This window comes from Schistocerca gregaria, chromosome 9, assembly GCF_023897955.1.
Source record: "Schistocerca gregaria isolate iqSchGreg1 chromosome 9, iqSchGreg1.2, whole genome shotgun sequence".
NCBI lineage: Eukaryota > Metazoa > Arthropoda > Insecta > Orthoptera > Acrididae > Schistocerca > Schistocerca gregaria.
In genome coordinates this window covers 71063899-71080260 of record NC_064928.1, presented here as the reverse complement: position 1 = coordinate 71080260, position 16362 = coordinate 71063899, and the positions used below count along the sequence as shown (strand labels likewise).

The following is a 16362-nucleotide window of genomic DNA, read 5'->3' as shown; positions in this document are numbered from 1 at the left end:
TTGAAATCTTTCTTCATGTGTTTTTAATTAATCTTATGTATTAATTGCGATTTAATTTCTTTTGTTATATCATCCTGTGTTTTCGTCCACATGATTACGTTCATTATATCTATTTCTCATTTGTTTGAATTTTCATTACAAATCCGTCCTTCATTTAAATTTTCATATGCTTTATTTTGTCCATAGAGCAATACGTTTTTAGGGTATGTTTTAAATGTTTGTTTGACAATTACTGTGCAAAAAAATTGCACATCTGGTGACAAAAATACATTTCTCACGCTATTCCACAAACGCAAATAGGTTATTTCTTTAGTTTTTTAACTGATTGATCTGAATTTTCAAATAATTGAATATTATAATACATAAATATCATTAAATTCATATTCACAAAAATTCCGATTGGGGAAAAATGATATAAATAAGAAATGAAACAAATGAAAAAGTTCATAATGTGATTCAAATGATGTGACAAAGGAATAGAAATAAAAAAATTGCATACATTTAAACCAATTACTTGAATAAAATAGTAATCGAAGTAATTTCAATAACGATTTAAAAATAAAAAATTAATTGTGCAGTTGATGAGATTTGAAACCACAACCTGCTACATGCGTAACTGTTATCCCATCCAATATACCACGCTACCAGACTATGCACTGCAACTTTTTAATGTCACTGAGTGTCACACAAATTTCCCAGTTCTTCACAGCTGGGGACTTCTCCCTGTTAGCGCTAATAAATATATACACAAATTTTCCCCGTGAATCTATCTATTAGTGAAAAAATGGCTCTGAGCACTATGGGACTTAACATCTCAGGTCATCAGTCCCCCATAACTTAGAACTACTTAAACCTAACTAACCTCAGGACATCACACACATTCATGCCCAAGGCAGGATTCGAACGTGCGACCATAGCGGTCGACTGAAGCGCCTAGAACCGCTCGGCCACCAGCGGCCGGCTATTAGTGAAAGCCATATCAAAATCTGTCCAGTAGTTCCTGGAATTAGCCTGAAGACACAGACGAAAACTGCGGCAGGGGACTTGAATTTCCACTATGTATGGATGGATATATTCGTTCGCGAACACTTCCGCGAATTACACAAAGTGTCGAGAATGCACCACAGCAGACTGCCCCACAACAACTATTAATAGCACTAAGCGGTTGTTAGTGTGAGCAGACAGGCACACTATCTCTGTTTATTTAAACAATATATCAGTTGCTTTCAAAATGGTGCTCACGAATTTTCGTAAGACTGTACACTCCTAGTGTGTATGAGCCAGTTTTACTGCAGCCGTTACGAGGGGTAACAGGAAGATGTGCGGGCGGAAGTACGTCATGCGGAGCAGGTTAGTGCAGGCACGAAACGCCAGACTGTTGGCTAATAACCCTAAAAGTAGGTCGCAAAAATTAAAAAAATAGTAAAGAAAAACAGCCCTCGGTCACTATTTTTAACAAATTAACGTGTTTTAAACACTGCGAGGAGTGTCTTCCTCCCAATTTAAATCAAATAATGCTCTATATTCTGTAACATGCTCACAGAAGGAGTGTCTTTCTCAGAATTTAAATCAAAGAATGGTCTATATTCTATAACATGGTCACAGAATTCTTTCACCATGTTATAGAATATAGACCATTCTTTGATTTGAATTCTGAGGAAGACATTCCTAGCAGTGTTGAAACCACGTTAATTTGTAAAAAATTGTGAGCGAGGGCTGTTTTTCTTTCATTTGTAACTATTCACGGTCTCTGAACGTGCAGCCGTGTACAAAATTTAGTGAAATAAAAGAAAAAGAAGTGTGTGCTTGTACCATACAATAATGTTCCATCAAGTACCCACAGTGATATCAACATATATTATCCCTATATATTTGTTTACTGCATCTCACTTCTCTATTGACCCTTTGAACCAGGGTTGGAGCGAACTTGGAATTAATTCTTTTACAACATGTAAGTTAAAATTTTCATCTTCGACAATGAAAAACGTCATAAACTGTTGCGTTGTCCAGTGCGGCAACTTGCAGACTGTGTCTACTTCACTAAAAATGCGCCATTATTAGTTGTAATTAAACATTCGGCGAAGAATGACATTTGGTTTTCGCAGTACCAAGCCAAATAGAATCTATTTGGCCAAGGGAAGACTGACTTAAAAGTTAGTGAAAGAGAGTACACATCTCAATTTTACAAGCAAACACACTTCAGTTAAAAATGTAAATCACTCATCTACAATAAGTAATAAAAGAACAACATTTAATACGGCACAAATACTGTGTTCGATGTACAAACTGTTTTACATGCTGTATTAAGACTTGGAAAATAGCAGAACAACAATTTTCAGATTTGTACAAAGCTATTTTTGTTCACAACAAGACAGTAGATATTTAGTTTATTGAAAGAAAGCGAATGCAAAGAAAAAAGTGTTACACATATGAATTTTCAGTTCGTCTTAGCAGTAAGTAAGATACAAACGAAGGTAACCTTACAGAACTTACTTTTCTCTCATACTCTCAAAATATCAGAGCACAGAAAGCGACATGTTTTACAGTCTGCAGTGTCACTCAAGTGCATTAAAATCCTATCAGCGCATTCGTGTTACCCGGGAACGTGAAGTGTGTGCAGACGATGAAGACAATGCGAACACAGACTGCTGTTTTTCTGAGGGAAGCAACTGCAGACATGTGGGTTCTCGGAGCCACCTAGTGCCGTCTCTTACAAGTTTTATTATCCGCCTCGCTGGTGGAGGACTAAGAATTTCTTTCACAAATTTGTCTTCACAGTACCGAACATCCAGCTGTTGCGGAAACCACCGTTGTCCTTCAGGGCACCTATTTAGATTAGTCGCGTATATATCGCACGGAAGGGCGAACTAAGAGAAGTGCTTAATGATTTGAGCAAGAAGTATCAGCTACCACCATATATGCCGTCATTACCGGCAACCACAGATTCTACAGTGTACGCAGAACTTAACTCTTTTTCCATCGGAAGTGAAACGAAAAATGTGAACCCACTCACGTACACCAAATGACTTTGTTAATTTCGCAATGTTTTATGAAGTTGCTGCTATACCTCGTATGTTATCATCATTAATGTGTGTCTTTATCAATTTGTTTTGTGTCTCTACCAATTATATGTCATTATGAATTACTTACGTAGGTGGCTCAATGGGAAATTCACGTCAAAAAAAAAAAAAAGAGAAGAAGAAGAAAGGTACTTCTCTTGTATTATTCCGGACAGTTAGTTTGCTTGACATTTTGATAATACATCGGCACATTCACTCCATATGTCCTCTCTGAATTCTTGTATGTTATCTGTACATCTTGAAAGCGTGTTCTTCCAATTGTAGATCTTTTAACCCATGACATTGTCTTGCAAACATGCTCCGGTATTAATTTTTTTGTCTCCCTCTCTGTTTCATCGGTTTGTACCATCACTTGGTAGTGGCTACGGAGATCGAAGTCAGCTGGCCTGTTATATACAGCTCAAGAAAGGAAAGATGGCCTAGCTTAATAATAAAAACTGTTTTCCGTGAAATGGTTGGTAATCGTTTTCCAGCAGCCGTTCTTCAGCCAGCATGCAAAACTACGACGGCAACCAGCTCAGTATCTGCCAAACGTCTTTTAGGGAAAATAAGTAAGGCAGCGGATATCGATTCCTTAGGATGATTGTATCTACTCCAAAAATCATACAACATACACAAACGGATCACAAAAGCAGCTACAGATCTACAATGTAGTAACTGCTGGCACCAGAGACACCTCTCAGCGCTGACGGCTCGATTCACAAAGACCTTGTGTTTAAAATCACTATACCGTTCTTGACATGGTGCTTCGGCTGTAGATGTTTCAATAGTTACACCGGAACTAAATTTCCAGTATGGAGTAGAACTAAGTATTTTCTGAAAGCTTTTCATCGTCCCCTCGTGGTAACTCTGAATGTTCTACAGACCTAAACCCCAAGTCTTTACCAGGGCCCGGTGATTTTCAGAGTGATTTATCAACATAGCAGCAGATGAGCGAAATCGTAAGTTGAGATTCCACATTTAGAAATGTTTGCCAGAAACCACTGGACAGTTTATTGTGCAGGGCACTCCTTAACCAGTCACTTACAGCGTCCTCTCACTAGGTGGACTACTTCCCCCTGTCTCCAGATTCTTACAGAACAGCACCAAAGTGCTCATTTAGAGGTATGGATAATGTACTGCCTTGCTTCACACAAATGATTATCAAAGTGGAAAACATCTGGATTCACGACTTGCTTCACACAAATGATTATCAAAGTGGAAAACATCTGGATTCACGTTGCTTAGTACAGCAGTTTCAATATAAAACAACTTGTGCAGGGCAATTCATATTGTCTGTGCCATTTCAAAACACTTTCCACTATATTACGTCACTTCATTGTTGGAAAGAACTTATCAAATAAATTTTTATGAGGTTCGTTTGGCAATGGCACTTATCCATCATGCCACACCTAGCCGAATTCTTAATTCACAAATTTTTCTGTTTTTTTTTGTTATACTTATAAATATCATGTGCTTTTACTAGTATCTCATGGGGGTGTTGTCTCACGCTGAAGATTGCGTCTTATATTTGGTCAGGATGGCGAGAGACCTAGGTTGCAGACATGAGAAAGGCCTCAGCAGACTTGTCCAATGATCAATGAAGGTGGTAGGGAAGTCACAAAGTCCAATGTTGTTCTTCTGATACCCTTTCCCAAGCTATTAAGGACTTTCCTTGCAGCACTGGAGTATCAGTTCATTACGAATAGTACAAAATTATTCTTCCCCCATTTGCTACCTCTTCATTGCAGATCCAAGACGTTAAATTGAGATCACGTTTACCATCATCTTTACAGGCTAATGACACTGATGTTACTGCAAAGTGAGAGGGACGTTACGTAGCTGGAACAGAAAACTTGCAGAGTACAAGACAGCAGGATCGCTACATTTATGGCCAGTCATTGGAGCAGGTCGAGTCATCAGGTAGGAGTCAAAGAGCGTATCTCGCCCTTTTGGGGTCGCTGTTGTTGGCAGTAGTGGAAGCTGAGACTCGGGAGGTCTCTCCATCAGCCGGCATTCCACAGTCCCGATGGCGTCAGACAGGGAGTGCGGCGCTAGAGGAGTCAGATGGCGACTGTCCGGTGTCGCCGACAGGCGGTGGCTGCACCGTGTCAGCAGGACGCGGTGTGGTGACGCCGCTGCCGTCATCCACCTCGCTGAGCGCTCGCAGGACCTCGGCGCCAGGTTGCGTCTCTCCGGAGTCACCGACAGGTGGTGAGTACGTGGTGGCGCCGACAGGTGGCGTGGTGGCGCCGTCGTTGAGACCCGCTTTGCCGGATGGCCTCAGAATCTGGGGGCTGAGGCTGAGTGTGGCGTAGGTGAGTGGGTGGGCGTAGCCCGTGCTGACGGCCAACTGGTTCAGCTGGCTGTGCAGCTGCGCCACCTGGCGGCGGACCAGCCGCTCCTTCATGAGTCCCGTGTGCAGACACAGCACCACGTGCAGCATGTAGGCCTGCAGACCTGCGCATAAACCACACAGGCACACAAGTAAGCACACACTCACACGCGCAACTTCCAAAGTTATCAAGATGATATCAGGATGACAGCTGCAGATGTGTTTAGAAACTGGAATGAGATTTTCACTCTGCAGCGGAGTGTGCGCTGATATGAAACTTTTCTGGCAGATTAAAACTGTGTGCCGGACCTAACTCGAATTCGGGACCTATGCCTTTCGCGGGCAAGTGCTCTACCAAGTGAGCTGCCCAAGTACGACTCACGCCCCAGCTTTACTTCTGCCTGTACCTCGTCTCCTACATTCCAAACTTTACAGAAGCTCTCCTGTGAACTTGCTTGATAATTGCTAAGGAACAACTGACACTTACTAAGCGGCATCTGCCAACTGCTACCGACCAACCAACGATTGCTGCAAAACATCCTGTAACATCGGTTTGTAAGCCAAGCGACTATATCACTGCGCAAAAAAATCGCAAAAGCAAAAAGGAGATTTTGAACAGAAACGAGAGTTGGTGACCGTGTTTCTACGAGGGGTATTTGAAAAGTTCGTGCAAATTCCGAGAGATGGCACCACCGTCGCGTATCGAGGTCATGTTTAGTTACTAGCATCTTTGGAAAGAACGCACACCACGTTTCAGCCATATTGGTCTATTTCTTTGTGTTTGGCATTCGTGTGAATCAAGGAAGTCGACTGATTGTCAAAAAATAGACGAAGAAGAATTTCGTGTGGTGATTAAACATTACTATATCAAAGGCAAAACGCCTCGGGAGACTAAAGAGAAGCTTGATAAACATTAAGGTGACTACAATTTAGGCCGGCCGCTGTGGCCGACTGTTCTAGGCGCTACTATATGGAACCGCTGGGGTCGCAGGTTCGAATCCTGCCTCGGACATGGACGTGTGTGATGTCCTTAGGTTAGTTAGGTTTAAGTAGTTCTAAGTTCTAGGGGACTGATGACCTCAGACGTTAAGTCCCATTGTGCCCAGAGCCATTTGACTACAGTTTATAAGTGGTTTTAAAATTTTCAGGGTGTCCATATGGGGACAAGTGTTGCCGAACGTTCTGGACGCCCTGTGGAGGTTACGACTCCAGAAATCATTGATAAAAGCCATGATATGGAGATGGATGACAGAAGAGTTAAGGTGCGTGAGATTCCTAGTGCTGTGGGCGTCTCGAATGAACGGGTACATAATATTTTGCATAAACGTTTGGACATGAGAAAGCTATCCGCAAGATGGGTTCCGCGATTGCTCACGCTTGACCAAAAACGGAATCGTGTGAAGTGTTGCAGGGATGGAGTGCAGCTGTTCCGGAAGAACCTGCACGACTTTAAGCGTCGTTTCGTCTCTGTGGATAAAACGTGGATACATTGCTATACTCCTGAGACCACACAACAATCTAAACTGGACGGCAAGAAAGTCCTTTTCGATCACGACAAATCACCAGCACACACCTCAGCAGTTGTCGTCGCAACATTATGAAAACAGAATTCCAACTCGTTTCACATCCCCCCCCTATTCTCCAGACTTGGCTCCGTCGGACCACTATTTGTTCCCCAATTTGAAGAATTGGCTGTCGGGACAAAGATTTTATTCAAACGAGGAGGCGATTGCAGCAACTAATAGCTATTTTTTCAGACTTGGACAATTCCTATTATCCGGAAGGGATCAACAAATTAGACCAGCGTTGGACAAAGTGTATAAGTCTAAAAGGAGAGTATGTCGAGAAATAAAAAAAAGTTTACCCCAACAATGTAAGTAGTTTTTATTTTTACAAGGCCTTTTCAAACGCCCCTCGTATGTCTGATAGACGATATCTATTCCAATGTAGCGCCAGTCGCATAAAAGTGGCGCTAGTTGTGCTACTATGAGGATAGAAATAGGGTTTGGAAATAGACGCTGCAACGTTGTGAGCGTTCTTTGAGATTTAATTTGGTGACTTGTGAGGTTTTGCAACAGGGCTAGGAGAATCTGGACGTTTGTTCAGCGATATTCCAAAAATGCTTGGCACGAATGTAGCCATTGTACGCGACTGCTGGCAGCGATGGTCATAAGAAAGTATGGTCACAAGAAGAAGACCGTGCTCCACTCATGCAGCACCACGGAGAGGGAAGAACATCGTTGCGTTTTGTACTTTCATTTGTCTTTGCGTTGCATAGCTCACAATTTGTGATGGCGTGTTATCGTTATTTCTTTATTATACTGGGACCTAGAGTTGGGACTGTTCAGTACATGTACATTTTGTGAGGTGCTTAGACTTTGGAAAGTGATATGGACATCAATCTACCGTCTTACAGAAAGCAGTCAGGTGCTTCCTGCACAGATACAATTTTCATTAATTCGATTAGCATCACAGTGGTGATAAAGAAACACTCAGAAATAGTTAGTATATTACTATTTACGTTTTTGATGAGAGTAATTTTGGATCAATACAGCCTCAACGTAAATCATAGTGGCTGAGAGCAATTACAGGGTGTTTCAAAAATGACCGGTATATTTGAAACGGCAAAGAAAACTAAACGAGCAGCGATAGAAATACCCCGTTTGTTGCAATATGCTTGGGACAACAGTACATTTTCAGGCCGACAAACTTTCGAAATTACAGTAATTACAATTTTCAACAACAGATGGCGTTGCAAGTCATGTTAAAGATATAGAAGACAACGCAGTCTGTGGGTGCGCCATTCTGTATGTCATCTTTCTGCTGTAAGCGTGTGCTGTTCACAACGTGCAAGTGTGCTGTGGACAACATGGTTTATTCCTTAGAACAGAGGATTTTTCTGGTGTTGGAATTCCACCGCCTAGAACACAGCGTTGTTGCCACAAGACGAAGTTTTCAACGGAGGTTTAATGTAACCAAAGGACCGAAAAGCGATACAATAAAGGATCTGTTTGAAAAATTTCAACGGACTGGGAACGTGACGGATGAACGTGCTGGAAAGGTAGGGCAACTGTGTACGGCAACCACAGAGGGCAACGCGCAGCTAGTGCAGCAGGTGATCCAACAGCGGCCTCGGGTTTCCGTTCGCCATGTTGCAGCTGCGGTCCAAATGACGCCAACGTCGACGTATCGTCTCATGCGCCAGAGTTTACACCTCTATTCATACAAAATTCAAACGCAGCAACCCCTCAGCGCTGCTACCATTGCTGCACGAGAGACATTCGCTAACGATATAGTGCACAGGATTGATGACGGCGATATGCATGTGGGCAGCATTTGGTTTACTGACAAAACTTATTTTTACCTGGACGGCTTCGTCAATAAACAGAACTGGCGCATATGGGGAACCGAAAAGCCCCATGTTGCAGTCCCATCGTCCCTGCATCCTCAAAAAGTACTGGTCTGGGCCGCCATTTCTTCCAAAGGAATCATTGGCCCATTTTTCAGATCCGAAACGATTACTGCATCACGCTATCTGGACATTCTTCGTGAATTTGTGGCGGTACAAACTGCGAACACCTCGTTGTTTATGCAAGATGGTGCCCGGCCACATCGCACGGCCGACGTCTTTAATTTCCTGAATGAATATTTCTGTGATCGTGTGATTGCTTTGGGCTATCCGAAACATACAGGAGGCGGCGTGGATTGGCCTCCCTATTCGCCAGACATGAACCCCTGTGACTTCTTTCTGTGGGGACACTCGAAAGACCAGGTGTACCGCCAGAATCCAGAAACAATTGAACAGCTGAAGCAGTACATCTCATCTGCATGTGAAGCCATTCCGCCAGACACGGTGTCAAAGGTTTCGGGTAATTTCATTCAGAGACTACGCCATATTATTGCTACGCATGCTGGATATGTGGAAAATATCGTACTATAAGAGTTTCCCAGACCGCAGCGCCATCTGTTGTTGACAATTGTAACTACTGTAATTTCGAAAGTTTGTCTGCCTGAAAATGTACTTTTGTCCCAAGCATATTGCAACAACCGGTGTATTTCTATCGCTGCTCGTTTAGTTTTTATTGCCGTTTCAAATATACCGGTCATTTTTGAAACACCCTGTAAGTCAATATATCTGAAAATAACTTTTCTCAGTCCATTATCTCCTCTTACAATATTCCGATGAGGCGACTGTTACAAAAACAATCGTCCGAGGATTCATGCTCACTGAACTGGAGTCTCACCCTGAAGGTGTTCCCAATGTTATACAAATGTCATGAGGAGAAACATATACTTTACTTTTGAAAGTTAGCTGGATCGTTTTTAACTCTACGAATTTAATTTTATTTTATTTCACTGACAATGAAATTTCAGTGGCATCAGTACATAGTAGTGTGGACAATCATCAACATGGGCATGGAATCGATTGTTACGTCTCTTGCGTGTTGAGTTCGCGAGTGTGCCAGGCAGCTAGCACTAACGACTGACGAATGCCAGTCGAGTTATCCAGGTATGTAGAATAGGAGAGATAACCACAACATAAGAAGGTTGCCCAGGAAGTAGTGCACCACATTTTTTTGCTTCAACAATTCTTTATTGAACATAACACACACCGTATTTTTCCATCTAATCTCCATCCCGTTCTATGGCCTCCTTCCAGTGCGTAAGCCCTGTCGTTACCAATCCTTGTCCTGATGGCGGAGCCTGTGCTACACTGTGTGAATCACCTCCTCATCGTCCTCAAAATGTCTTCACGAATGGCATCCTTTAACGGACCAAACAAGTGGAAGCCCGAGGGCCTGCGTCAGGTGTGTCAAACGTGAGAGCCGTGCACGGTCTGCCCGACCGCTGAAAATCGTGCAGCTCCGCGGCCCCGCCGTCTGATGAACTCACGCACCATGCAGACTCATTTCATCCTCATTCATGAAAGTGGATAGACTGGACTGAGCACAGGTTGGGAAGTTCCATGCGGCTCTTCGCGGATGATGCTGTAGTATACACAGAAGTTGCAGCATTAGAAAATTGCAGGGAAATGCGGGAAAATCTGCAGCGGATAGGCACTTGGTGCAGGGAGTGGCAACTGACCCTTAACATAGACAAATGTAATTTATTGCGAATACATAGAAAGAAGGATCCTTTATCGTATGATTATATGATAGCGGAACAAACACAGGTAGCAGTTACTTCTGTAAAATATCTGGGAGTATGCATGTGGAACGATTTGAAGTGGAATGCTCATATAAAATTAATTGTTGGTAAGGCGGGTGCCAGGTTGAGATCCATTGGGAGAGTCCATAGAAAATGTAGGCCATCAACAAAGGAGGTATTTTACAAAACACTCGTTCGACCTATATTTTAGTATTGGTCATCAGTGTGGGATCCATATCAGGTCGGGTTGATAGGTAGATAGAGAAGATCCAAAGAAGAGCGGCGCGTGTCGTCACAGGGTTATTTGGTAAGCGCGATAGCGTTACGGAGATGTTTAGCAAACTCGAGTGGCAGACTCTGCCAGAGAGGCGCTCTGCATCGCGGTGTAGCTTGCTGTCCAGGTTACGAGAGGGTGCGTTTATGCATAAGGTATCGAATACATTGCTTCCCCCTACTTATACCTCCCGTGGAGATCACGAATGTAAAATTAGAGAGATTCGAGCGCGCGCACGGATGCTTTCAGGCAGTCGTTCTTCCCGCGAACCATACGCGATTGAAACAGAAAAGGGAGGTAATGACAGTGGCACGTAAAGTGCCCTCCGCCACACACCGTTGGATGGCTTGCGGAGTATAAATGTAGATGTAGAATTTGTACGGGTGCTGATAACCGCGCAGTTGACCGCCCTACATACCAAACATCATCATCATCCATACACAGCGCCTAAGTGTACTTCTGTCGACAGCAGATGCTCCACAAGCGATTGCGAATATGCCCACAGTTTGTTTCTCTGCAGTGAGGAGTTCAATGACGGCTTGTAACGTGCATCACCTACAGACGCCATTTTGAAACTGTGGTGCAGCTACGCTGTCGAAGTTCAAATGTGTGTGAAATCTTATGGGACTTAACTGCTGACCGATGACCTCGCAGTTCGATCTCTTCCGCCAAAACAACCCAACCCAACTTAACTGCTAAGGTTACCAGTCCCTGAGCTTATACGCTACTTAACCTAAGTTGTCCTAAGGACAAACACACACACCAGTGCCCGAGGGAGGACTCGAACCTCCTCCGGGACCAGCCGCACAGTCCAAGACCGCAGCGCCCAGACCGCTCGGCTAATCCCGCGCGGCGCTTCGCTGTCGAAAGTGATGGAAAGTCGGGTGCTGAGTCAGGAGACTTCAAATAATACATACGTAACGTTTCGCATTCGTAGCATTGTTTTCGGCAGAGAAAAAATTGCATTACTTTCTGGGCAACTCTCGACTACGGCGTCAAGCAATTGATAGATTTTTCATAGTACACTCCTGCAAAATGAGAAACGAAAACACCGACGGAACTGAATAAGACCCGCCATACGTTACGAGAGGGCAGTACATGGGATGATGAAACACGCAGCGCTCCAGACACACCAGTGGCTGGCAGTTTTCCGAGGCATCCGGAGGGCGTCTGTGTCTGCAATACTGTTAGCATTCCGTGAGAGCGTGTACGTGAACCGTTGGCGCAATAGACTGAAGATGAGGGAGGGCGTATTGTGGGCCTGCGGGAGGCCGGCTGGGCGTACCGCAGAATTGCACAACACGTGGGGCGTGAGGTCTGCCAGTGGCCAACGGAAGGTGCACGTGCCCCCGTCAACCAGGGTTCGGACAGCGGCGACGCCCAGGTGTCTACATAGACATGTATACTCCGCTAGCCGCCAAGCGGTGTGTGGCGCAGGGCACTATTCGCGACAATGTCATACACTACCGGCCATTAAATTTGCTACACCACGAAGATGACGGCTACAGACGCGAAATTTAACCCACAGGAAGAAAATGCTGTGATATGCAAGTGATTAGCTTTTGAGAGCATTCACACAATGTTGGCGCCGGTGGCGACACCTACAACGCGCTGACATGAGGAAAGCTTCCAACCAATTTCTCATACACAAACAGCAGCTGACCGGCGTTGCTTGGTGAAACGTTGTTATGATGCCTCGCGTAAGGAGGAGAAATGCGTACCATCACGTTTCCGGCTTTGATAAAGGTCGTATTGTAGCCTATCGCGATTGCGGTTTACCGTATACTGACATTGCTGCTCGCGTTGGTCGAGATCCAATGACTGTTAGCAGAACATGGAATCGGTGGGTTCAGGAGGGTAATACGGAACGCCGTGCTGGATCTCTACGGCCTCGTATCACTAGCAGTCGAGATGACAGGCATCTTATCCACATGGCTCTAACGGATCGTGCAGCCACGTCTCGATCCCTGATTCAGCAGATGAGAACGTTTGCAAGACAACAACCATCTCGCACGAACAGTTCGACAACGTTTGCAGCAGCATGAACTATCATCTCGGAGACCGTGGCTGCGGTTACCCTTGCATCTCGCACGAACAGTTCGACAACGTTTGCAGCAGCATGAACTATCATCTCGGAGACTGTGGCTGCGGTTACCCTTGCTCTACCCTTCATTCGACGCCTGCGAAACCCTACATTTCAGCAGGATAACGCACGACCGCATGTTGCAGGGTCCTGGACGCGCGTTTCTGGATACAGAAAATGTTCGACTGCTGCCTTGGCCAGCACATTCTCCAGATCTCTCACCAATTGAAAACGTCTGGTCAATGGGGCCGAGCAACTGGCTCGTGACAATACGGCAGTCACTACTCTTGATGAACTGTGGTATCGTGTTGAAGCTGCATGGGCAGCTGTACCTGTACACACCATCCAAGCTCTGTTTGACTCAATGTCCAGGCGTATCAAGGCCGTTATTACGGCCAGAGGTGGTTGTTCTGGATCTATGCACGCAAATTGCGTGAAAATGTAATCATATGTCAGTTCTAGTTTAACATATTTATCCAATGAATTTTAATGGACAGTAGTGTATCTCTCCCTCTCTGTTCCACTTGCGGATCGCGAGAGGGAAAAACGACTGTCTCAACGCCTCAGTACGAGCTCTAATTTCCCTTACCTTTGACTGGCGATCATAGCGCGATTTGAAAGTTGGTGGTAATAATATGTGCTCTACATCCTAGGCGAAGATCGGATTTCGGAATTTAGCGACCAGCCCCTTCCGTTTAGCGCGCCGTCTTATCTGAAAGTGTGTCCCACTTCAAACTTTCTATGAGAGTTGTAACGCTCTCGCGATGGCTAAGTGTACCCGTCGCGAATCATGCCCCTCTTCTTTGGACCTTCTCAGACTCTTGAAACAGACCCAACTGGTAAGGGTCCGATATAGACGAACAATACTCCAAGAGTGAGCGAAATAACGTATTTTAAGCTATTTCCTTTTTTGAAGGACTGCATCGCTTCAGTATTCTACCAATAAACCGCAATCTAGAGTTTGCCTTACCCGTTACTTGTGAAATCTGATCATTCCATTTGAGATCATTTCGAATAGAGACACCCAGATACTGACGGATGCTATCACTTCGAAAGACTGAGCATTTATTTTGTATTCGTACATTAATGGGGATTTTCGCCTTGTTATACGAAGCAGGTTACACTTACTAATATTGAGAGATAACTGCCAGTCATTACAACACGCATTTATTTTTAGCAAATCCTCATTGATTTGTTCACAACTTCCGTGTGATACTACTTTCCTGTAGGCTACAGCATCATCGGCAAACAGTCTAATGCCGCTGTCAATGTCAGCAACCAGATCGTTTATGTAAATCATAAAAAGCAACGGACCCATTACGGTGCCCTGGGGCACAGCTGAAGTTACGCTTGTTTAGTTGAAGTCACCCTGTTCAGGACGACATACTGCTCTCTGTCTCCTAGAAAACTTGATATCCAACCGCATACGTCATTGGATACACCGTAAGAGCGCACTTTTTGGAGCCACTGACAGTGCGGAACTGAGTCGAAAACCTTTGGAAAGTCGAAAAATACGGCATCAGCCTGGGAGCCGGTATCCAGAGGCTGTTGTGTATCGTGCACAAAGAGGGGCAGCTGTGTCTCGCATGACCGCTGCTTCCTAAAACCGTGCTGGTTTCTGCAGATGAGCTTCTCAGTGTCTACAAAGGTCGAGACCGTCGCATCCTACGAAGTGCCGTACTGGACCGCACAGTCGCTTCACAACAACTTAGGGACGTCGTTACTCCAGGGGTACAGGCAAGAATGATTCGAAACAGTCTCTGGGAAGCAGGGCTACTGCCCCGTGTACCGTTAGGGCTTCTTCCGCTCACGCCGCAACATCGTTGAGCCCGTCTCCAGTGGCGTCGCGACAGGTGTTTCTGGAAGAACGAATGGCGACGTGTCGCGATGGTGAGACGCATGTGTGGCGCCTTGCAGGTGAGCGCCAAAATCAGGAGTGTGTACGATAGAGGCACAAAGGGGCCACCAAGGTGTGGGGAGTATTACCCTACACTGGCCGTCCTCCTCTGGTGATTGCCGAGGGAATATCGAACACTGCATGGCACATTCAAACCATCATCCAATTGGCAAGGTGATGTGCTTCTCCAACAGGACAATGCACGTCCACATGTATACCCTGCCACCCGACGTGCTATCGAAGATGTTCGTCAACTTACCCTGGCCGTCACAATGCCTGGATCTCTCTCCCACTGAGCAAAACGAAAGCTGAAATTTTAAATTTAGCATTTGAGAAATCTTTCACGCAGGAGGATCGTAGAAACATACCGCCGTTTGAGTCTCGTACAGATTCCCGTATGGAGGACATAGACATCCCTGGGGTTGTAAAGCAGCTGAATGGGTTGAAAATTAATAAATCGCCAGGTCCTGATGGGATTCCAATTCGGTTTTACAGAGAGTACTCTACTGCATTGGCTCGTTACTTAGCTTCCTTTTATCGCGAATCTCTTGCGCAACGTAAAGTCCCGAACGACTGGAAAAAAGGGCAGGCGATACCTATATATAAGAAGGGTAGAAGATCCTTAACATCAGTTTGTTGCAGGATTCTCGAAAATATACTCAGTTCGAATATAATGGATTTCCTAGAGAGAGAGAGAAGTTGCTGTCCATGCATCAGCACGGCTTTAGAAAGCGTCGTTCCTGCGAAACGCAACTCGCCCTTTTTCACATGATATCTTGCGAACCATGGATTAAGGGTGTAAGTAGGATGTTTAGGTTTTTTTACTACTCAGACTTTGAGAAAAACACGGCAATTTTACTTTGATGAATGATCAGGACTGTCTTTTTTTGACCAACATTGTATCGATAAGTGTGTGCATTTCATTTCATTGTTATTGTAATTACGAAAAATTTTCTCAAATCTGTATTGGCCACTGCCCAAAACAATTTGTAAATTTTTTTGTGGGGAGCATGGGGGCTATGTAAGTAGGATGTTTAGGTTTTTTTATTGGTAACGCCGCCGCCACGTAGCGCTCTGTATGAAAAATCACTGGCTGTGCCGTGTGCAGTCTGTGGCTGGTTAGCGTTGTTGTAATACTCGCCATTGTAGTGTCGGGCAGCGGCAGCTGGATGCTAACAGCGCGTAGTAGTGGGAGGTGAGCCGCCAGCAGTGGTGGACGTGGGGAGAGAGATGGCGGAGTTTTGAAATTTGTAAGAATTGGTGTCATGAACTGATATATATATATTATGACTATAAAGGTAAATACATTGTTTGTTCTCTATTAAAATCGTTCATTTGCTAACTGTGCCTATCAGTAGTTAGTGACTTCCGTAGTTTGAATCTTTTAGTTAGCTGGCAGTAGTGGCGCTTGCTTTATTGCAGTAGTTCGAGTAACGAAGACTTTTGTGAGGTAAGTGATTTGTGAAACATATAGGTTTATGTTAGTCAGGGCCATTCTCTTGTAGGGATTATTGAAAGTCAGATTGCGTTGCGCTACAAACTATTGTGTGTCAGTTTAAGCACAGT

At 44.5% G+C, this 16362-nt stretch overlaps 1 protein-coding gene across 2 annotated transcripts in view; it reads right to left on the bottom strand.

The window, feature by feature from the left end:
* Positions 1-2234: 2234 nt before the first annotated feature.
* LOC126291422 (uncharacterized) overlaps positions 2235-16362 on the bottom strand; it is a 146501-nt gene continuing 132373 nt past the window's right edge. For both annotated transcript variants that reach the window (XM_049984936.1, XM_049984937.1), the window contains one exon: positions 2235-5519. In XM_049984936.1, coding sequence (XP_049840893.1) covers positions 5095-5519 — 425 coding nt within the window. In that variant the 3' untranslated portion in view covers positions 2235-5094. The remainder of the gene's footprint in view (positions 5520-16362) is intronic.